The sequence below is a fragment of the Pituophis catenifer genome, unplaced genomic scaffold (genome assembly GCF_029215685.1).
Source record: "Pituophis catenifer annectens isolate HBS135680 unplaced genomic scaffold, rPitCat1.0.hap2 SCAF_1, whole genome shotgun sequence".
Classification (NCBI taxonomy): Eukaryota; Metazoa; Chordata; class Lepidosauria; order Squamata; family Colubridae; genus Pituophis; species Pituophis catenifer.
The window spans coordinates 62,063,191-62,086,944 of NW_027256881.1; the positions used below are offsets into that span (position 1 = coordinate 62,063,191).

Consider the following 23,754-nt stretch of genomic DNA (forward strand, 5'->3'; position numbering starts at 1 on the left):
TTCAGAACTATTATCAATAAATTGAAGCATACCAACTCTAACAAGTCCTTGGAAGATTCCATTTCATACATCAAACAATCCATCTATTACTCTACTCTGATTCTTGTTTCTGAGATGCACAAAGTCTCCTTCATACATATGGCTTGGGGAGGCTGCTTTAGAGTGAAACTAATTCTGAAGTTTGGTCTTTTTATGGTATATTGTGTTGTCTATTTATAAAGCCATGCTAGCAATGTTACGGCTCTTCAGCGGGCTTTATTTAGGAGAGGATAAAAAAGTTGCATATTTTGCATTATGCCATAATTTGTTCTTTTGTGTCAAGAGCCAGACACAAGGACAATCAGTGCTAATAATGAAATGCCTTTTCCACAGGACATATTTATATAACTTTATAGTCAAAAGGAAGAATTTGTGTAAGTTTTTCCACTGTATTAAATGCTGGTTGAGTCAAGAGAAGATCCAGTACAATTGCATCAGTGGTCTAAAAGCTAAATCATGCATTGAATAAATTCACCTTCCCTCATGGATCTTGTTTAAAAACATTTATGGCTATTTCTTCTATATACTTTTCAACCCATTTTTTTTCTTCTTTTCCAGTTGGTGACATTTTGAATATGAGACATGTTACAATCATGTTACCAGAGTAAAGGCAGGAAATGTTGACCTGTGATCAAATAATGTTATGTGGCTAACATGACATTAGGACAAAATTCATTTTGCGTAAGGGCAAACAGCAAAGTTTTGTTGAAGAATTTACTATTCAGGCAATATAAAAAGTTTCACTATTCGTTTATAGCTCTCTCTTTCTACAAATGAAAGGAAGAAGTTAGCACCCAACACTAGGAATGAATATATTGTAGAAAAGCTTTTATTTGTACCATGTGACTGCATTTATAATGGTGTGAAACCAAGTTTGTTGCTGTAATAATAGCAATCTCTTTGTTGCAATCACAGCTTAGCTTTAAAACTTTGAAAGACGATTCCATCCCTGCCATAGGACACATCAAGAAGAGGTGCTTAATCTGAAATACATCTTATTTTGGGAAGATGATGGGGGATAGTATTAAATATTAAATAAAATATTGCCAACAAGTATTTGTAAATCTGTTTCACCTTCCAAATATAACTCTCCTTCTGTGTTTCCAAATGTTACACATATTGAATCCATTAGCTTTGAACCATCTGATTACAAAAAAAATCACCATATCCAAATTAATATTTGGAAAATAGATGACAGGACAGCTCAATCATCTGACTCAGGGCAATTTATAAACCTCTCAAATGAAATATTTGAGATAATATTTCTAAATATTCAACTAGTATTTTTTGCTTATTTTAACTCATAACTCCATTTTTTAAAATACCTTTTAATAATGGGCAAGAAATCTTCAAAATTCTTCTGTTCTATTGTGCAAAATGTTTTGTCTGCTTGAGTAAAAATCACTGAGTTATTAATAAAAATTTTAAAAAGATTAATTCAGTAGTCCACATTTTGGCTGAGGTAAAACCATGTGCATTTATTTCAACTGCATTTTAGAATTAGTTAAGCATAAAATTAAATATGTTGACTGTAATAAATTCAGTCATACAAGTGCAAGTCTCCAACTATAATGTATTCATGGCAAGATTATTAAAAAAGGTACCAGTAAATCATAAGACGGAGCATGTCCATTTGATCTTTATTGAAGTATACAGAAGGTTCTCTTTAGAAATCAAATATGAGAATGGAGATATGGCCAAACGTAAAATCTATCAAATTCAGTGAAAACTGTCTGACTTTAAATAGTAGCTGTAAGAATGACCAATATATATTCTGTTACAACTGCCCTCACTCTACAAGTAAAAAAAAAATAATAAACATTCAGTAAACATTCTTTCCTAAGGTAGCTTCCCTTATATAACAGTGATTTATCCATTCTTGTATACATAACTTTTAAACATACCAATCAGTGGTTCTCACAATTGGAAAATAAAAGCACAAAAAAGTTTACACTCTTGTACAGGTAAATAAAAGATCATCTTGAATTAAACTGTATATCCTGAAGGGCATATTAGAGTTTCAATTTCTTTACCTATTACATAATTAGCTTCTTAGATACAAATATTGACATATTTGGCTTGTGCTTCAAAGCCTTGTGTGTCTATCAAGTCCATGTCAACATAGCTCATAATTTGAAGTCACTTGGGAGGTCTTTACTGCTGCTTGGTTTGACTTGCTCGTGCAAGAGAGTGTCCTCAATACTAGTCATGGCACTGCACCTCTCATCAGGATCATCCACATCTGGATCCAAGCCTTCAGGGCAGGGGAGTTTCTGAAGCTCTTCCCGCAGCTGAGCTGTGTGACGCTGTGCAAAGAAACATAGATAAGAAAGGTTCCCTTTCACAGCAGTTTGAGTCTGAGACCCCATTACAGTAAAACCATTATACATTTCATATAGTGATAATAGCCAAGACTGGTTTGTTATTTGCCTGCTAAAATTACGGACTAGCAAAAGTTGTACAGAAATGAATAGAAACCAGTCCCATTTAACTGGGTGGGATTTATTTCTCAGAATTGTATTAAAAGAGAATAATACCTAGAGTGATTTATCTCACAAACCAAGAGGCAGAGCTTAAAGAAATTTACTGTACCCACCTTCAGCTGGTGGGGTCTAGGAGAAAAGCCTTTTACTCTCGCCCTTTGGAATCTTACCATCAGTGGTAAAATCCACCCCCACCCTCCTGGCCTTCCAGAAGGGCCTCAAAACTGGCTCTTCTGGTTGGCTTGGAGTCCCGAAGGGAGGCACGCTCCATGGTGGAGGTGGTTGGTGGAATAATCATACCACCATACTGTTTGTGCTCTTGGTTTTCAGTCTTGATCTAATTCTTGTTAATTTTTAAATATTTTTTATATTTACAATTGTATTGTATTTTAAGCTGCCCAGAGTTGCTTTGGATAGTGAGATAGGCAGCGTGTAAATTTAATAAATAAACAAATAAATTATACATTCTAATGCTATTTATAGATGTCATTTGATACCGTACTTTAACGATTGCTTGGATATAGATACGCCATCTTTTATAAGACCTTTCTAATTTTCTTAACTTTTAGCATTCCTAGGAATGGAACATTGTACATTCAAACAGATGTAAGTGCAGGATCAAGAGAAAAATTGGTTAACTTACTGTACCTGTAACTGAAGTTATTCAAGCATTTATGAGTGAATTCACATTCATGGGTTATATGCTTATGCAAAACCAAGTGGAATTTTCTAGAATTTATGGGAAACACCATCCCATGCACTGTACACATGACTAGGCACAGCTTTCAAGAAGTCCCTTCAGTTCCTGAGACTCAAAATGGTGGCTTCTGAGAAGAATTACAGCTGTACTTAAGTAACCATTCTTTTCCATCAAACTTTTGGTAAGTTATTACTTGGAAGGGGATCTACTTCGCCTAACTGAAAAAAAAAGGACTACATTTCTAAAGACTCATGACTGTGGAGCAGAGGTGCAGACAAGTTTATACTGTTTGATAAAACAAAAAAAATCTGGGGAGAAGTAGCTGCCCTACATATGTCAGAAAATAAATTCCACACAGAAAGGCCTAACATATGAATTAATTCTTATAAGGTGATCATAGTTCTGAAGAGGGCAGTGCTGCTCAGCACTACTACTACTACTAGCATAATTAGTGGGCTGCTGCAACTATCTACTTGGAAAACACTGATAAAAAAAGACCTAACTCCAGGATGGGCATTAAAAAATTGGAAATGTGTGTGTGGCACTGGAATGAAAGTAGAAAGCAGGAATAAAAAAAAAAGTAATGACTTGTTATGGGATACAGAAACAAAAGTTCAAGAACAAAGGGATATTTGGGTGAAGAATTACTTCGTTCTTGAAAAGTGAAGGCAGGTCCTCTTGTCTAGCAAGCCAAAATTACTCCTACTAAAAATACCATTTTCCATAAAAGGAAGTGATTGTTATTTTAAAATGCTTCAACATTAGTGTGGGGAGAACCAAGAAAATTCCAAATTGGGGCTGGAGTAGAAGTGGGCAAATCAAATGAAATCCTTTATGTTTTGCAATAGGATAGGAAGGAGGAAGGCAGGAAAGTAAAGGAAGAAATGGATACAAGGTTGGTCATTGTGGAGGAAAAAGTGAAGCTTCAAAGTTTTTGTCCAATTTTCTGTAGTTTCACTAATCCTTGAAGAAAGAAGGCTAAATCCAGGAAGGTGACTGAACAAGGAGGAACAGATTGCATTTTAAAACTGCTTATGAGCAGAATGGACAGTAAATAAATTAAAATATATTCACACTAAATAATATAGAACAAGATGGAAAGAATAAAGAATTTAGAAGGACCAACAAGGTCCAAGAATTAATATAAAATCACTGTTGGGCAAACATATATTGAAGGAATTCAGTGACAACTGTGCCTACGCATCTCTCCCTCCCCCAAGAAATTATGTTAGCTCCAGCAGATTCTGAATGAACTCCAGGCAGACATATTACCCATGTCTGTGAATCACAACAATCATGAAGAAGAATTTTATTAATCTGATAAATACATTTTTAGTTTATTTCATGTGTTATATTTCAGCAATTGTGATGAATAAAAGAATTGTACAGTTTAGAATTAAAGTTTATATTTTAGACAGCTTGCAGAATATTATACATCTGCAAATGCCCTATACCTTTTGGGTACAAGTAAGCAAAATTGGATTCATTAACAATTACATCTTGAACTGTAGGATGATTCAGGAATGCAGGCATTTCACTTGATTTTTACTACCTCCAGCTAAATATGTGAAATGACATTGAAAAGCATTGGGTTTTAAGTGACATTCAATTTCAAATTATTACTTGGTTTAAAAGAGTCAAAGCAAGAAATCTGCATGTATGAATCATAAAAGGATCATGTCTTTAAGATAACTTGTTTCATCCACATGTTCAGAATGCATAAAGAAAGGAATTGCAAGAATTAAGATATTTTGTTTCACCTGACTTTGGTGGGGTAATCTAATGGGAAATATTGTAGAAGATGTAACACTTATTTCAAAATATAAATGTTAAGAAAGTGTTTATTACAACTTACATACTATGCCCAAAATGTGATTATGCTAAAAGCACTAGAACTCAATTTTCCTTCCTATTTCTCCATAATATTTAGTCAGGGATATGTGAGACACTAAAACACTACAGGTTTTCATGGCTCCTGTTAGCATGGGTGGAAAAACATATTCTATTGATCTTTAGCATTATTAATCACTATTGGGAGAGAGGAAAAGGAAACATGGAGCTGCTTTAAGACTATAGTAGGCAATTCCACTCATAAAGATAAATGACAGGAACATCTTGAATAGAGAAAGGTCTGGTTTAGAGAAGCGTTGTGCAATTTAACTGATATTTTACAATGTTTTCCAAACCAAAAGGAAGAAGAAAAAAGACAATAAAAACAATTCAATCTCGCTTCCGGTTTGGCGCCGCGGCGATTCAGTCGGGGAAACCCCAACTGTCAAACCGCCATCGACAGGTCTGCGGACTGAACCTGTCCTGTAGGGACAGGGGAAAGAGAGGGACACCTTGGACGGCCGAGAGGAACAGGCAAGTTCCTCGGAGGCTGAAAGAAACCCTCTGAGCCGGTGGCGGGGTTGTGGCAGCCATGGCGGCTGCCTCGAAGCCGGGGCAAACCGGAGAAGCACTGTCCAGGAGAAATAAAGAAGAAAAGAGCGAAGTGTTCGGAAGCTGGGTGAGTGACACCAACGCAGGCGGGAACAATGGTAGAACATGGATTTTTACAAGGAACCCCCTAGCCTTAAACAGCGGCTATGGATCTGTGGGGTAAGAAGATTTAGTAAAATTAATGTGCAGGAGGAAAAGACCCATTAAGGAGCTCAATGTATCACAGACTGATTTGGAATAATCTGCTTATTGAAACAAATTAGAAAATTGAGGAACTTTTTTTAAAATTGGAAAGGATTAAGGAGAAAGAAAAAGAAAAAAGCGACAAATAGAAACCTGATAACTTTAAAAGCTAAAAGCTAAAGGAACAAAGACAAACGGATGATCACATAATTGACAAAATGGAGAATTGCCGTGACTAAGTGAAAGTGTGAATTGTAGATTGCTTTTGGCTTGAAAGAGAAACAACATGTTTTGTTACTTAAATTGGATTACTTTGAAAATAACCAAGGGTTTTTGACTTTGGGGATGAGAAGCGTTATTTCGGGATTTAACATTTTTGGGAAGTTAAAGAAGAGAAACAAATGTAGGGTTACATAACAGCTATAAAATGGGGATTGCTGTGACTAAGTGGAATGTGGATTGCAGAGATCCTCCTTCTGTTTGGAAAAGAAACATTCTGAATTGTTACCTACTTTGGATTATTTTGAAATCAACTATAGACCTTTGGATTTTGGAGATTCCTATTCTGTCTTTGGGTGATTTTACAAAGAAAGAAGAAATACATTTGATTTATTAAAATTGAAACTAACTGGCTTAGCAACAAAAGGTGTGGTGCAGGAATAAAAGAAAGGAAGTTGAGGGATTTTACATGGTGCTGATGTTACAAAAGAATTAAAGTGATATATGGAGTTTTTAATATGGAAATATGAATCTTGAAGTGGAACATTTATGGACAGATAGGGAAATGAAGAAATAAAGCAGATAAAATTAAAGTGTAATGTTTAAAAGCTAAATGTATAAATGGTTTTTAGATAAAAACAGGAGGGTTCCTGAAGTAACAAAGATGGGAAATAAAAGAAGGTATTTAAAATAGAGGATTGATGTATAGGTGGTTAAAAATGATATTTTTGTAAAAACATAAGAGTATATACCAATATGAGATAAATTTAAGAAAATTTATTGTTTGATGTAAGATGTTTTAATTTTAAATTTGGAAACAAATTTGAGAAGTGTAAATATAACTGATTAATGTATTATTGGATGAAAATATAAGATACATAGACTTAAGTACCGAATTGTGACTGAATTCAATATATCCTGGAAATGATTAATATTATGAAATGTCTTGAGAATTAATCCGGAAGAGTATACTGGGAAATAGCTAAATAATAGACAAATATACTGCAAGGAAAAAGTTAAAATAAGAGATGCTGGATACCAGCAAAATAAGAGTTGGAGTTCTGGAGGAGAAGATGCTGGAAATCAGCCAAAATAAAATATGCTGGAAATCAGCCAAAATAAAAAATGCTGGAAATCAGCCAAATAATAGTTGGAGATACGGAGGAGAATATGCTGAAAATCAGCCAAAATAAAATATGCTGGGAATCAGCCAAACAATAGTTGGAGGTATGGAGGAGAATATGCTGAAAATCAGCTAAAATAAAATATGCTGGAAATCAGTCAAATAATAGTAGCTTTTTTAGTTTTTATTATATTTGTATACCGCCCTTCTCCCGAAGGACTCAGGGTGGTGAACAGCCATGATAAAACAACAACAACAAAATTTAAAAAACATATTAAAACAATACAATCCTTGGGCAAAATTAAAACTTTCAATTAAAACCATTTTAAACCACTTTTAAAACCCAATTTAAAATCATTTATCCCGTCAGACTGGCTTGCTGGAATAATAGGGTCTTCAGAGCACGACGGAAGGCGCGGAGGTCGGGGATCCTTCGTATGTCCGGGGGCAATTCATTTAATAGGGCAGGAGCCCCCACAGAGAAGGCTCTCCCCCTGGGGGTCGCCAGTCGACATTGTTTGGCCGATGGCACCCTGAGGAGGCCCTCTCTGTGGGAGCGTGTCGGTGGGTGGGAGGAAAACGGTGGCAGAATGCGGTCCTGTAAGTAACCAGGTCCTAAGCCATGGAGCGCTTTAAAGTGGTAACCTTGAAGCGCAACCGGAAGACCACCGGGAGCCAGTGCAGCTCGCAAAAGAGGGGTGTTACATGGGAGCGATGAGTCGCCCCCATTATCACTCGTGTGGCCGCATTTGGACCAGTTGGAGCCTCCGGGTGCTCCTCAAGGGGAGCCCCATGTAGAGAGCATTACAATAGTCCAGACGGGAAATGACGAGGGCATGAGTGACTGTGCACAAGGCGTCCCGTCCAGAAAGGGACGCAACTGGGAAATCAGGCGAACCTGATAGGAGTTCGCCTGATTTCTGGTAGGAGATATGGAGGTTCGCCTGGTAGGAGATATGGAGGAGGATATGGATTTTGGGATAAATCTGTGTAAAATGAAATGTGTAATAGATGATAAGTGTGAGAAAATTAAAGTTAAAGTGATAAAGTCTAAGATTTAAAGATTTGTTGGAATGGGCCTAGAGATTAAGAAATATGGATAGAATTTTGTTCTATAAATTGAAATAAAAATAGAGTTGTATTTAATTTGAAAATAAGAATTGTGGTGATAAAATTGTAAGGTAAATAATTAGATTGAGAGGTTAGAATATTTTTTTAAGATTAATGTTTTGATATTGAGGTTAAAAGAAAAATGAGTTAAGTTCATTTGGAAATTAAATTCGTGATTATATAATAGAATGGTTTAGATTAAGATGCTAGAATTCATGTTAAAAAAATTTTTGTTTTGATTTTTAATTTTAAAAGATGTAATGGGAAATTGTTAATGGAGCTGGTTAAAAAAATGTAAGCGATTGTACCTATCTATGACCGGATCGAGACTTCGTTCTTGAAAGATATATTTTATGTTTATGTTTGAAAAAATAAAAAAATATTATTTTAAAAAAACAATTCAATCTCACAACAGTTTTAGAATACATAAGGTCTAATTTTTAAGGAACTTCCTACTTTAATATATTCATTCATTCATTCACTCACTCTTGGTGAAGATAGCCACGAATGCATATGATTTTAGCTTCTTACCTTTAGAGCTGCAGCGTGATGAGACATAGTTCTGCCTACCCGTTTATCGCTGCTGTACTGCTGTATATCTGCTATCCACTCCTCACACTGAGCCATTATCTCTATCCTCTTCAAGTAGAAGTGTTTATGTATAACCTATAAAAAAAAAAAGAATAGGAGCAGAAGTAAGAGTTAGCTATTAATGTATAGTTTTGAATTATCAAAGTGTTTAATATATACAGATCTAATATATCTACGTGTCCATCCTATGCATTAAGAGCAATTACAACTTCACAATGCTTCTGATGTTCATGAACATGGAAGGAACTGCTTCATTTCCTAAATTCATCAGGCAAATGCAATGGGAAAAGATATGGCTGCTTTAAAGCACTGCTGATAGACTCTATGTTTGTGATGAGATATGTTTTTTGATATAAACAACTATCTAAATAGGAAATTAGTTAAGAGCTCTTTAACAATCTTGAGAATGGAATTAAATAATTACATTGGTTTAACTAATTGGTTTGAATAATGTCATTATTCAAAAAAATTCTCACATAAACTTATAAGAATACAACTGTTTTCAGTTACAAAAATATAATTCTGTACACTATTTACATTTAAATTTGTTTTGTTTAGCAATCTTCAAAAGGTGTGAGTTTACCACACATGAACCTGAGTATCTCAGAATATTTTCTATTTACCAATTGGCCTCATATGACCTTCAATATCTGAGTATCTGTGAGATTAATGGATACTGGTGAAAATTTACTCTCACAAGTGGTGGAGGGAGAGCAACCGTGTGGCTTGATCTTTTACTTTTTAGGGTCAACAAAAACCAGTTTGGTCTAGAGGTTAAGGTACTGGATTAGAAAGCAAGAGATAGTAAGTTCAAGTCCTGCCTTAGTCATGAAAGCCACATGGGTGATCTTGGGCTGGTCATTCTTTCTTAACCTGACTCACTTCACAGGGTTCTTGCAGTAGGGAAAATAAGAGGAGGAAGGTGTGTTACATATGGTTATCGCCTTGAGTTACTTGTAAAAATAATAAAGATGGGATATAAATAAATAATAAAAACCTCCATGTTGAGTAGACTTACTTGTGCTCAAGCTCACATTCTTAGTTAAATTTTCTTTACTGTATTTTAATCTGATGTTAAAGTTTTATTACAGATTAAAGAATTGTTAAATGGATTTTAATATGTTGAATTGTGAGTTACTTCTCCTATTTTTTTTCCAATTTACCAGCCATTCAACTGAGAGGATTTTAAAGAACTGAAAGGAAAGGAGTTCTTTATTGAATTTCATGCAGTTTTAGTGCTTATCAATTTTTTTAAAAAAATTAAAATCACATTTAACTAGGAGCGTGAAGTAGCCTTAGACACTTGTTCTACATTTAAAATATAAAGTTTTGATAATCAATGACATGAAAAAAACTTGTATTTATAAACCATATCTTATGTAAGAGATGCTTCTATTCTGATTTATCATGATAGCTCCTGGTGCCTCAGAATTAAGATAGAAATGCAATGATTGATATGAAATTATCTTTCTATTGTTTTTATTTTTGTTAGTGTTTGTATTTGGTTTTAATTCTGTATTATTCACCCAATCTGACAGTTGGATGGTCATATGTAATAATTAAATAAATAAGTAAATAAAGAAACCCAAATATAACTCCTACTGGCTTTAAGTACAGTTGAAGTCATTCGTGGTTTAAAAACAACCTCTCTGAATATTATTTACGATTGATTAAGATTACAAAAAATATAAGAAAATTTGTTAAGAAAATGGGAAGGTTTAGGAACATGTAGTTTTGTGGTACAATTCTCAAGCCTTAAATACAATTGAAGGAATGCGGGCACTCTATGCACTGATCTATTTATGTTTCTATTAGGTTAATTTAATGCTACTATTGGACAAATTTCATTCCAAGGGACCAAAAACCATTAGGATTTTGCAGTAAAATATGCCAATAGATACATCTATTAACTGCATGCAATACTTTAGAAAATTTTGCAAAAAATACTTGGCAATAGTGTCTACTGTATATACTACCAAAAATCACAAGTCGTTAACTAAGCACTAATGTATTACAATAATGGGGGTAATATGACTGATGGACGATGAGAGATAGACACATATATAATTTTAAACAAGGCCAGGGCTATGCATGATTTATTTTGGCTCCAAATGGAAGCTTGCAAGGTCACTTCCAAGTTTGGCAGTAAGTAAAGACATGTACAGATAATAAGAGGAGAACAGGAGCCAACTATGTATTTCATTAGAATTGTCTTAAACATTTCATGGCCTTAAAAAGTGGAAGCTAGTGGTCTGGCTTGTTTTCATTGTATTTTAAGTATCAAAGCCCTTTTCTGTGCAATGTTCAGCTCACCATTGTTTTAATTATAAATCAGTAATTCAGTTTCTACTGCCAACTTCTACAATTGCAAATGCTTTAGGAATGCTACTCCCAACAAATCTAGTATAGTGCAGAGGAAAATTCAAGGAAGCGAAGGATTTAATTCTTACTTTGTTTAGGATTTAATTCTTACGTTGTTTAGCAAACACATAATTGGCCACCTAATCTCAAAAAACAAGATATTCCTATTGCTTTCTTTGAATGCATTCTTTCTTTAGGATGTCCTCTAAACTCATATGCATAATTTGATGTGGAACACTGAGCAATCAAATAAAATGGGGAAAAAATAGTGTTCTTAATTTAAAATATGTTTTTCCATAAGATGGTTGTTTTAAAAAAACAATGTTACATTTGAAGGAAGAAATACTACGTCTTTGATTCTATTTTTCAAATGTACATGTTTTTCAATTGTACAAATAAAGTCATTGCAGAAATGATATAAATTGCTGGCAATGATATAATTTATTTATTTAGATTTAGGTGTTGCCTGACTGCAAAATGACTCTGGGTAGCTCACAATATAAAAACAAGCAACAATATAAAAAATAAAAATACATAATACATATAACTAAACAAAAATGAATCCATCCAAAGAATACACCATACACACACACACACACACACACACACACACACACACACATCCCTACTTGCCATCCATCCAAAGAATACACTATATATACAAATATCTACAAGCTGAAGATTTCACATCTACCCATCCCCAAGCCCTGGAAGGATAGCTAGTTCTTTAAAACAGATATTTATGAATAATTGGCACCCCCACAATTAATTATATTAAAATGAGGTTTCACTTTATATAATAAAAATTTGCAGAACTATTTTTAGTACTTTTCTTTGTGAACAATTACTCTTGTAGAGAAATGGAAGAGGTGTGTATTACTATGAAAAATAGAGTTTTAGTAAATTCACACATCAATGTACAGGTAATTCTCAATGTAAAAATCATTCAAAATTATGATGGTGCTGAGCAAAAGAACTTACAAACCAGCCTGAAACACCCCAGAGACACTGCAGCAGCCCTCCCCCCCTCCATCCTGCCCCAATGGGTCCCTACAGTTTTGAGTCTACTTCTTGTCTGTTAGGTTCCCATAGGTCTTGGTCTATTCCAGTAATGGGTTTCAAATTTTTTTTACTATCGGTTCTGTGGGTGTGGCTTGGTGGGTGTGGCTTGATGGGCATGGCAGGGGAAGGATACTGTAAAATCTCCATTCCCACCCCACTCCAGGGGAAGGATACTGTAAAAATCTCCATTCTCTCCCCAACCCATGGGAAGATTATTGCAAAATCCCCATTTCCTCCCGATCAGCTGGGACTCGGGAAGTAGAGAATAGATGGGGGCGGGGCCAGTCAGAATTTTTACTACCAGTTCTCCGAACTACTCAAAATTTCCGCTACTAGTTCTCCAGAACTGCTGAAACCCACCTCTGGTCTATTCCCCACCCTGCTGAGTGAATGAATACTACTCCTTGAGGAGCAACAGGAAAAGTATGACTGGTAGGCTTAGCAAAAGGCATCTAGTTGAGCAGTGTGTGAGAAATGGAATGATGGCTTCTTAATCTATATGCCTTACCTCCATGATAAACATGTATTTTAGGTCATATCCTTAGCTAGCTTACATTATGGTGATTTACAACAGTTAGATCGTGTAGAAAACCACAAACACAAACCTCTTTAAAACATGGGGAAGGATTTCTGATTTGTTCAAGCATTGCCCATTTAACTGTTGCTTGCCGTATATTTCCATCATATTCTCTGGAACTCTGTGTGCCACTTGGAGTCCCTCTAGATCTTTCGTAGCCTGGTTCATTGAAATAGGGCTCTGCAACTAAAATGAGCGATTGCACAGAGACCAGTACCTATAGAAAGAAAAGTTTTTATGTAGGCCAACATTAGAATTAATGAAAACATAAAAATAACTGAAACTTTCCATTAACATTGCCTCTTTGCAGGATTGCAGAATCGATTCATGTTAACAGAATGATACTCTGTTCAGTTTAAGTGCTTATATGCTATCATAATAGGTTAAAAAGTGATAGTGTGCCTTTAAAATGTTTTTAAAAGGCTCACAAAACAGTTGATTCTGTTCATGGGAGGAGCACTTTGCTTGTGTTTTTGCCACTTTTTTCTTGTCAATATAGATCCATTTCCATTTTGTTTCTTAACATAAAACAATTAAATGATTAAATATTTTGTGTTACAATTCAGTAAATGTTTTCTTGTTCATCCACAGGCTTTTCCATATGCTGTTTGATAACCTACTGCAAACCATGGCTAAATATGTTTATAGTGGACCTGAGTAACATCCATTTTGTAATAGAACACTTAGATTTAACCATCTTAATGTAAACACTCTGCTTACCAGCTTGATTTCAAAGCAGCTGGGGCTAGACACAATGATGGAAAAATGAAAATATTCATGCAGTGATGTACTTGCTTTCTGACATTAGGTGCAAATGTTGTATGGTTTGTATTGCAACATCATGAAGAAAGTGCATCATGAAGCACTAATGAAGAAAAAGTTACATACTTGTAAAAAGCTCGATGTCTGGGGATTCCACTTCTCTTCTGGTCTTCCATGCCAGGTATTGAGTATACTTAAACAAACCTGAAAATAAAAGATTTTGAACCATTTAGGACTCCAATCCGATAGGCTTCATAAATGCTATCACAAGCTCCTCTCCTCTCCAAAGCTGATGAGTGCTGTGTAATTTAAGAAACGGTAAAGTGTCTTCCTCTGTCCTCAAGGGGTGACTGGTATATTAGAAAACCCACCATCATAGTCTTCTACTGAAAATAAACTCTGATGTTATACACTGAATTCAGAAATATACAGGGACTGGTTTCTACTTACTGGTGGATCTGAATAATGTAAATATACATAAAACCCTAATAATATTTTATGGGATCCCGCCAGGCAATGGTATTTTATTCTACACAAAGCAAATTGTGATCTTAGTATATTTTTCATCCTACTAAATTAAAACTGTAGATGCCAACTTCACCAAGGATGACCAGAAGATTTGCTTCAATCACACTGGTCTCCAATGAGTTTAACAAACCATTTACCTTGCCATCATTGTATAGGTTTGGATTGAATCTCACGCTGTGTCCTCCAGTTGTTTCCAGGTTGACAAGTGGAGGTGAGTTAGGATAGTCTTGTGGAAAATACACATCAAATTCAAAACAGCCATTTGCATAAGGTGTGTCTGCTGGGCCAGTTATCAAAACCTTTTGAAAAAGTTAAATTCAGTTATACTTAAGAATCAAAGGAAACCAGATCCCAATACAATTTGCCACAGAAATTACAACTGGTTAATTAGCTAATTTATTTTTTAAAGCAATAGTCTTTGGCTAAATTTACCTTTATCCTAACTTCTGAATGGCTGTTTGGCTTCTTTCTCCCAAATAGATGGGCACAGCCTCTTTTATCTGCAGCTAATGATATTCCCTAGAGTTTTCACTTCTCTCTGGTTTTTTATTTCAATGACTTGTCTCTCCTGTTTCCTTTTTGCTCTTCTGTCATCTTTCCATTCATAAAACTAAAACAAATTTAGGAGACATCTTCTGGCAAACCTGTTTCCATAAGAACTTAAAAACTAGACCTGAAAAGTGAACTAACTGAACTATCAAATTCTATCAGGTGGGAAAGAGATGTATAGAAGTAGTGGCCTAAATTGCCCCTTGCCACTTCCAGGGTCCAATGAATTCCACAAAATAAGTATCAATATTACTTAACTAGCATAATGGATATAAGTCTGGCTTTACCTTCATGATATCTAGTCTCTCCTCATCACAGCGAACAAAAACACTGGATGATGAAGAAAGTGGCAGTGATGTAGAAAGCGTTACAGCTTCTTGAGCAAGACGTCGGGCTCTAGCAGCACTGTTTGCATCAGTGGCATTTTTCACCTGAGACATGTAGTGGTAATTTACTTTAAACACAAGTTTCCCATCATCATCTTCAGAAACCATCTCAAAAGTATCTAAAAATAAAAAGCGTTACATTCTTACTTAGGAGAGCAAAACTGCATTTTAACTGGATAAAATAATCAAATTTAATAAAAACAAATCAGTAAATAAAAATATTTTCACAGTTTTAAAAGATTAAAATGTCAGTCCAAATTCCCTGAGTTCATATCTACACTACCTCTGCTTATTGTGTAATTTAAAATTGTGAAGTTATTCTACCTATGTATTCTTCCAGAACACAACAGTAATGATACGATAACTATAGGAGAAAGTGAGTAAATTATCATGTTAAGTTTAAGAACAAGGATAGCTCCCCTGGTTTAGGGCAAGATACCTTAGTCCAGCACTTTTCTCACAGTGGCCAATCTGATGCCTATTGGTGCTTACAAGCAAGAAATAAAGACATACTCCTCTCTTTTAACTGTGCTAGTTTTTCCTCAACATATTTTCCCTTTTCCCTCCAAAGTAGAATGAAACAAGTGTCCAACACTACTATTTGCCATCAGTTCATTCCCTCCCTCCCTCCCCCCCCCCTCTCTGTGTGTGTGTGTGTGTGTGTGTGTTTGTGTGTGTGTGTGTGTGTGTGTGTGTGTGTCTCTCACAAATACATGGTTTATATGGCTGCCTATCCTATATACATGACTCTGGGCAGCTAATAATTTAAAAAAATAGAAACAAAGTAAAACAAAACCAGTGATCAAAAACATAAATAATGCAAAAAGCATAGAATAGCAATAGTTTCCCTCAAACTATGATACTGTTTCTGCCTCACTAACATTTATTCTTGGAAATGCCTCATATCTGCATAATTACTTTTCTTGCTTATTTCAAATTTATTTCTCAAAGTTGCATTTCCCTTGAAAGTTTTGCTAGCGCAAGTACTAAATTTGTACTAAACTTCAGGTAATTATATCCAAAATTTTGGCAAATATTTTTGGGCAAATTTTAACTTATACTTTTGGGGATGATTGCATCTTCTCGTATTGTCTAAATCATTAAACACATTCTGAAAGGACTACAAAGGAGTAATAAAAATATCACCTTTGTCAGTGTTTATATAGATATTCCATTAAAAATGTTTTTAAAATTAAACCTCAAAGCAACAAAAGCCACAAAAATGCCTTTGGGATTTTTTTAATGCTATAATATAGATTATTTACTTACCAAATTGGAGTTTTTTCATTACAGCTACATATTTCTCTTCAAGAGATCTTAAAACTGACAATGGCTTGGGTTTCATTGCAGCTTTTTTAGAGGATTCAGCCAATTTTCTCTCTGTTGTAATGGTTACAACAAAACATATAACATTTAATAAAGTACTGTTAAATTTATCTATAGTATTTCTTTACTGCAAAATTCAGAAGTACCATTTTGCATCTTCAAAAAACAGGCTCATCCTAATTGTGGAGACACTACGCTGATGGCCCTAAAGTCAAACATAATGGCATTTTTTTGGATCCAACTTTGTGCTTGGTCCTATTCTATCTGTGTCACAGGAATTTCTAAAGAGAAGCATAATGAATAAAAGCTTCAGTAGTTTTGTATTAATAGCATAGTCTTCTTTGATGGATATTCTAGACTCTAGCAAACTAGTCCAGATGGAAGGAAGAAGTATGTGTGTAAAGTGAGTGGCACAGCCTGTGGGCGGAGTCAAAGAGATCAACCTAGAACTCGGGTGTCAAACTTGTGGCGTTATGTTGCCGTCATGTGACGTATCATGATGTTTTTCCCTTGGTGGAGGTGGGGTGGGCATGGCCTGCGTGTGACACATCTAGCCCATGGGCCGCCAGTTTGACACCCCTTGCCTGGAGTCTCTACATTGCCACAAATGGACACCAAACAGACCTTTCTTAATTCCAACCTTTCTTGAATTCCCTTAACTCTCATCTAGCACCAAAATAATGCTAATGGTTAGTTGACTAAAAATCCTGTGCACAGGCAATAAATCAGTTTAACTGGAACTTCATGTGTGGCCTTGATCTTCCGCACCTGAGACATGTATGCAAAAGAACTTGGGATAATGTTTCATTTTTCTATGTCTCAGGAAGAATGAAAAAGTTCTTGCCCAGGTATATTATTAGTTAACATTTGATCATTTTTTTAACGTTTTAAAAAGATTGCATGTTATTTTTTATCTACTTGTCCATAGTTTTTTTTAAGGTTTTCTATTTCTGAACTCATTGTTACCTCAGTCTTGTTGAGAATTTGTATATTGCTAAAAGATAGAATGCAAAAATTCAAGATCATTTACCTTGATTAGCTTGACGCAAACTTGTTGTTGCAGCGTAAACAATTTCAGCAGTCCTTTGGATATCTGGCACCAAAAGAGTCAGCCCCTCTGGTTCTTGATCTGAAGTCTCTGACTTTACTCCAGGTTTTGACTTGTCTTTTTTTGATCTACAGAATAGGTCAAAATTGGACAAGATTTAAAAAAGAAAAACTTTGATAGAAGTGAAAATATTTACAAAATATGCCTTAAATATAATGTCTTGAAAGATTAACCAGGTGTATGCCTTTAAAATGAGGAAACCATATAATAAAAATAAAATTTAATATGTAGAATTTGAACCACATTCTTCTTGAAACTGATAAACAGGACATCTCTAACAAAACAACATTGAAGCAATAAAGCTACATCTTTTGCAAGGCTTATGAGACTGCGTGAAAATTGTCCCTAGTTTTCCATATATGCATGCATTGCACACTTCTGCTAGAACTGCTAATGAAACAAAATAGTTTGTCTACCTATGTACACACTGAGACAACTGGGAACAGATTTCAAAGCAGTAATTTAAGTATCTAAAGAACAAAGTTGTTAAAAAACTTCAAGTATAGGTGCTAAAAGTTTTGCAAAGCAGCTCTTTCTAAAACTTTGTATAGCCCCAACAAATGAAGGTTTTGTGTGTGCGGGTGTGTGTGTATACACACATGTATATATACAAATTTTCTTTCCTTTTTACTCTATCCAAATTTTCTTTCTTTTTTTTTCTATCAAGACAATGCTGATAAATAAAAGCTTCTTTAAATTCTAGCAAAGTGTATAAAATCTATTTCAGAAACTAGAATAATTAGTATGCTGAATAAGCTAAATTCCAAAACATGTGCATGTAATATTAGTGTAAATATCAGCATTTAAATTTTATTCTGAGTACCTCGTGTATGATTAATTTGACTACTTTTCTTCATTTATTTTTCTTATGTTTAACTCAACTTGTCATCTAACTCTTAATAAAGCTAATAGGCTGTGTCTTTTCTTCTTGTTTTTACAGCTTTTATTTATCAGATTTTAATTTGTCTTTCATCTAAAGTATAACAAATAATATTTTTGTTCAACATAAAACCTTCTGGTAAAAGCTTTTTTTATTATCTGGAGTCAGGAGAAATACTAATGATAATTTGATCTGATTTTCTTAATCCAACGTCTGGATTCTGGATATTTTTGTTGTATTTTCTTTATTCTGAATGCTTGCTTTAACATAACATTTTATTTTGTTCTTTTTGCTCTGAAGTATTTTTGTCTGCCCCCTTTTCTAGTTATTTTATAATTCATGGGACAGGCAAACATGTTCCCTTTTAATATTATTAATTTCTATTTTTATTGTCTGATTATCATTTGTATTCTTTTATTTGTATTATATTCTGTCTGCTCTTCTTACTAAACGTTTAAAAGACATTCTTTTTCTTGACCCAGATTTTTGCACGCTTTTCATTCTAAAACTTAATACAAGCTGCTTTTCTATGATAGCCTATATACCTATTTGTACTTCTGTTGGCAATAATATTTTTCTCCATTATCATCATTATTTTCAAATTCTGTGGAATCAATGCAATAACTTTTCTGTTTTAATATATTCTACTCAAATTATTGTTATAATAATTTTTCATTATATTTTCCAATGTTTTCTGCTTGTATTATGTTCTATTTTCAATGAGAAAGATGCTGACTACTTTTTCATTTTTTTTCTACTGTATATTTTGGGGATTTATTTTATTTCTTTAGTTCTCTTATTAAAGTTACTTTTTCATTTTTTCCCTTTAATGTTGGGGTTCCTAATGGACTTATTTAAGATGCTCTTTGGAAAGGTTTGACTCATTAACGACCTAGTTATATCTGAAGAACAATGACAAGATGTCACAAGTATCCTACATCTGCATGAGTTCCATTATGAAAGAAAGAGAAGTTAGGAATATACCAACACAAATCTCGGTTTATTTAAATCTTATTCTTTTTGCCCAAATTTAATAATTAAGGTATCTTTTCCCCCCAATTCTTTTATACTTTAAAACAAATTAAAAATTAGGGGTGGCTTGATAAATATTGTAATACAACTGAAGCACCAACTATGAAGATAATACTTAATGTTCAGTATGATCCCAGGACATGAGATCTTAGATTAGAGCAAGATGGATTTGCTTAAGAAGGTGTAGACAGTTGTTATGCTTATCGTCCCTATGAAGTGCAGCCCTATTATTTAAAACATTAAATTTGGTTCCATAATTTTGAAAGTCTTGACTTCTATCAATTCACTTGTTTTGGAATTCAGGTCAAGTCTGAATTTTGGTGTGGTCATCTCAATTTATTAAATATTATTGTTTTAATGTATCCAATATTTCTAACATCTGTTGACTACAAAAAGAAATTTCCTAGAGTTATGCAGGGAACTTCTCAAATGTTCAGTTTTGTTTATTGATGTCTCTTTTTGTGTATGTTTGTCATATGCTAACATTGGATAAATATACTAGGTATAGTTCTCTGCCCATTACTATATATTAAGATGGATTATATCTTGCTTTGTACATAACATTAACTTTGTTTTCCATACCTAACAAATTACCATTACTCAAATATTGAGGGGAAATTCATGTTTTGGAACACTGCCAAAATTCTTGTCATTTTTGCCTAATGTTTCCTTCTATTTCACTGCGTTCTTGGTTTTAAAAGAGCTCTATATGGAGAGCTCTTTTAAAATTGGAAACATTTTTTATGAGAGATTCCCACTTTTAATCAGAAGTGATTGTTGGAAGGAGAAAAGTCTCAACTGCTTGGGATTTATTACATGTGACAATGTTCTTTCCAGATTCTATTCTAATGGGAAATAGGAGTTTGTAGCAGGAGTCATTAAAATCAAATTTGATGGGCCAAATTTGTTTTAAAATAAGAACAAACCAAAGTTGTTCTTATTTAAACATTTTCTGTTCTAAGTTACAGAAATAAATGGAGGTTCCCCTGCATTTGTTTGGGGAGTAGTTATATTATGCTATTTCTCAAAATCAATCAATCTCAAAAAATACCTCAATCGATTAGTGTAAGTATCCACACATGTCTTCATTTTAGCTAACAGAGTTCCAACCGAAGCTTGGGATTCTAACTGTTCTTCTTCCTCTTCTCCATTTTCTCCAGTCAAGGGAAGCAACAATGGTACCATAGATGTGCATGAAGCAATGGCTCGGAGAAGTTCCAAAAGAGCTCTATAGAGGGGGACATGCCTTGCCATATCCAAAACTAGTGAAGAAAAGGAAGAAATATAATAAAATTCTGGCTACTTACGTTTAAGTTAGATTCTATTTAGTTAATAAAAATATCTATTTATGAATATGTGTTGAAAAAAAGAGGCAAAATTAGAATGCTTTTGGTTGTTTTGAACAACAGTAACTGTAAAATCAGAGCTTTATTCATAAGACAGTATAGAGATTGACAGTATAAAAAGAAACCATCTAAAAGTGCAAATTCAACATAAAAAAAATTCAAGAAAAATAAATTCAAGAATAATAATAAAAAAGGTTTTCTTTGTACAACACACAGTTATGTTTCCTTCATCGGATATCATAATAGCCATTAATTTTAACAGATTTAAAGGGGAATTGGCCAAATTTGTGGCTATAAATGGCTATGTCAGGGTTCCAAGTAACACCCCCAACAAATGTAAAAGATGGCTTCCAGGTCTGACAGGCTATTAGTCTTGAAAGTTGCTCACTTTCATGCAAGTAGGAAGTATTAGATATGACATGATAATTTTATGAATGACAGCTGATGACACCCAGCTGTACATCTCCACCCCAGGCCACCCCAACGATGCCCTTGAAGTGATGTCCCAGTGCCTGGAGGCTGTGCGGATCTGGATGGGGAGGAACAGGCTCAAGCTCAACCCTTCCAAGACTGAGTGGCTGTGGCTCCCGGCATCCCGATATAGTCAGTTGACTCCATCACTGACTATTGGGGGCGAGTCTTTGGCCCCCACTGAAAGGGCTCGCAATCTGGGAGTCCTCCTGGATAGGCAGCTGTCTTTGGAGGAACATCTGACGGCTGTTACCAGGGGGACCTTTTATCAGGTTCGCCTGATTCGCCAGTTGCGGCCCTTTCTTGATCGGGATTCCTTGTGCACAGTCACTCACGCCCTCGTCACCTCTCGCCTTGACTACTGCAACGCTCTCTACATGGGGCTCCCCTTGAAGAGCACCCGGAGGCTCCAGCTGGTCCAGAATGCAGCAGCGCGGGTAGTGATGGGAGCAACATGGCGCTCCCATGTAACACCGCTCCTGCGCGAGCTGCACTGGCTCCCGGTGGTCTTCCGGGTGCGCTTCAAGGTGTTGGTTATCACCTTTAAAGCGCTCCATGGCATAGGGCCTAGCTATCTCCGAGACCGCCTGCTGCTACCGACGACCTCCCATCGACCCGTGCGCTCCCACAGAGAGGGCCTCCTCAGGGTGCCATCAGCCAAACAATGTAGGCTGGTGGCCCCCAGGGGGAGGGCCTTCTCTGTGGGGGCTCCCACCCTCTGGAATCAGTTGCCCCCGGAGATAAGAAGAATCCATGACCTCAGTGCCTTCCGTCATTCCCTGAAAACCCATCTTTTTCAGCAAGCCGGGTTGGCTTAAGAAGAAATTTTTAAATTCTTTTAATTAGTCTGTAATTCTTAACTTTCGGGCCAAAATTTATATATATTTTTAAATGTTTTAATATTTGTCTTCTATGTTTTTTATCTTGCTGTACACCGCCCTGAGTCCTCAGGGAGAAGGGCGGTATATAAATTGGAAATTAAATTAAATTAAATTAAATTAAATTATGACATTAATTCATGGAATGAATACGACTTCAAAATATATCTTAATGAGTATGTCTCCTAATTCTCTCCTCAGATTATGTTTTTTTGAGAACAGTGATTTAGTTTCAAATATTGAATGCTGATACATTTCTGATCTTATTTGTGTTTTTGAGAGTAAAATTTACCAAGTATCATTTTTTTAAAAAAAAGGTAGTCTAAAAGTACAGTTCATATTTTGCTATTTCACTATCTATAAGTCATCTTTGAAGTTAAACTACAATTTCTTCACCTTCTGTTTCACTTTCCTATGTCGTGCTCACTCATTATAAATTATTCTTAGGCATATCTGCACTGGTGTTTCTGAAAATTCAGAAATTCTTCCATTATATTTCAAGTTCAAGCTGAAACAGCTGTGAAATAATAAGGCTACTGGTTTCCAATCATATTTTTCCCACTGGCAAAGCCTCTTGATTGGTCCTGTTAATGCAAATCTCCCATGGCAAAAACTACAAACTATATTTTGTGTCACTTACAAAACCTGAACTTTAATACTCATAAGGAACTTTATTTAGTCTTTAAAATGATGTGTATTAAATTAGTATGACCTTATTATTTATAACTCATGTTGCTACATTCTGGGCCAGTTGCAATTTCCTTCTAGGGGGTTGCCTGAAGGAGAATGCAATGCAGTAGTCTAAGCTCGTGAAAAGCGGCACATGCGTCACTGACATACCAATGTCTGTCTTTCAAGAACGGGAGCAATTTTTTAATTAGCCAAAGCAGATAAAAGCCTCATCTCTGGTGTCTATCCAGCATCAATGCCAGATCAGAATGCAGAGGAGAGGGTGACGAAACTGGATTGTCCTTGTGCGAATGCCTTTCCTGCAGCATTCTGAAAAAAATTACATCCTTTAGACTGGTTTGAAAGAACATGACTCGGTAATGGTGATCCAGAAAATGCTATCAAGTTATTGAACATCAGAAACTGTATCTTCTGGATCCAATCCTAGCATTCCAATCATTATATTTGATTGCCTTACTGAATGAAATTTATAAAGCAAATGCAGACAGATTGGCTAAAGGTAGTCCTCACTCCCAAATGGCTGCATATAGTAACCTTTTTCATAGGTATCACTTTCTAAGTTTCAATGTTCTGTCTATTGCACTATTAAAGGAAAACTAAGCTGGATTGAACAATTTCCTTTTACTGCTGACCATTCCAAGCAAAACTGCCTTTTTAAGTGAGTTTGACTGCAAGACACTGTCAAAATAAGTAAGGTGGAATTTTGTGATTTTGTCTTCCACTGCTGTATTTGTTTTTATACTCCAGTACAATCAGTTTCTAGTAGCAATGTTCATTGTATGGTTGGATAAGATTTGGAAGACTTGGAACTGTGATATTCTCAACTGTTAGCTCTAATGTCACTAAGTATGGCTGGGAGTCCAAATATTTAGTCTCAATGTATTTCAAAAGGAATACAGGAAAAGAGC

General features: G+C 35.1%; 1 protein-coding gene across 2 annotated transcripts in view; it reads right to left on the minus strand.

The window, feature by feature from the left end:
- Positions 1-1,665: 1,665 nt before the first annotated feature.
- The window catches only part of BIRC6 (baculoviral IAP repeat containing 6), a 152,338-nt gene continuing 130,249 nt past the window's right edge, over positions 1,666-23,754 (minus strand). For both annotated transcript variants that reach the window (XM_070932506.1, XM_070932505.1), the window contains exons 66-74: positions 20,513-20,723; positions 17,472-17,617; positions 16,385-16,495; positions 15,017-15,234; positions 14,318-14,479; positions 13,779-13,856; positions 12,919-13,107; positions 8,831-8,965; positions 1,666-2,345 (exon numbers count right to left, since the gene is read on the minus strand). In XM_070932506.1, coding sequence (XP_070788607.1) covers positions 2,166-2,345; positions 8,831-8,965; positions 12,919-13,107; positions 13,779-13,856; positions 14,318-14,479; positions 15,017-15,234; positions 16,385-16,495; positions 17,472-17,617; positions 20,513-20,723 — 1,430 coding nt within the window. In that variant the 3' untranslated portion in view covers positions 1,666-2,165. The remainder of the gene's footprint in view (positions 2,346-8,830; positions 8,966-12,918; positions 13,108-13,778; positions 13,857-14,317; positions 14,480-15,016; positions 15,235-16,384; positions 16,496-17,471; positions 17,618-20,512; positions 20,724-23,754) is intronic.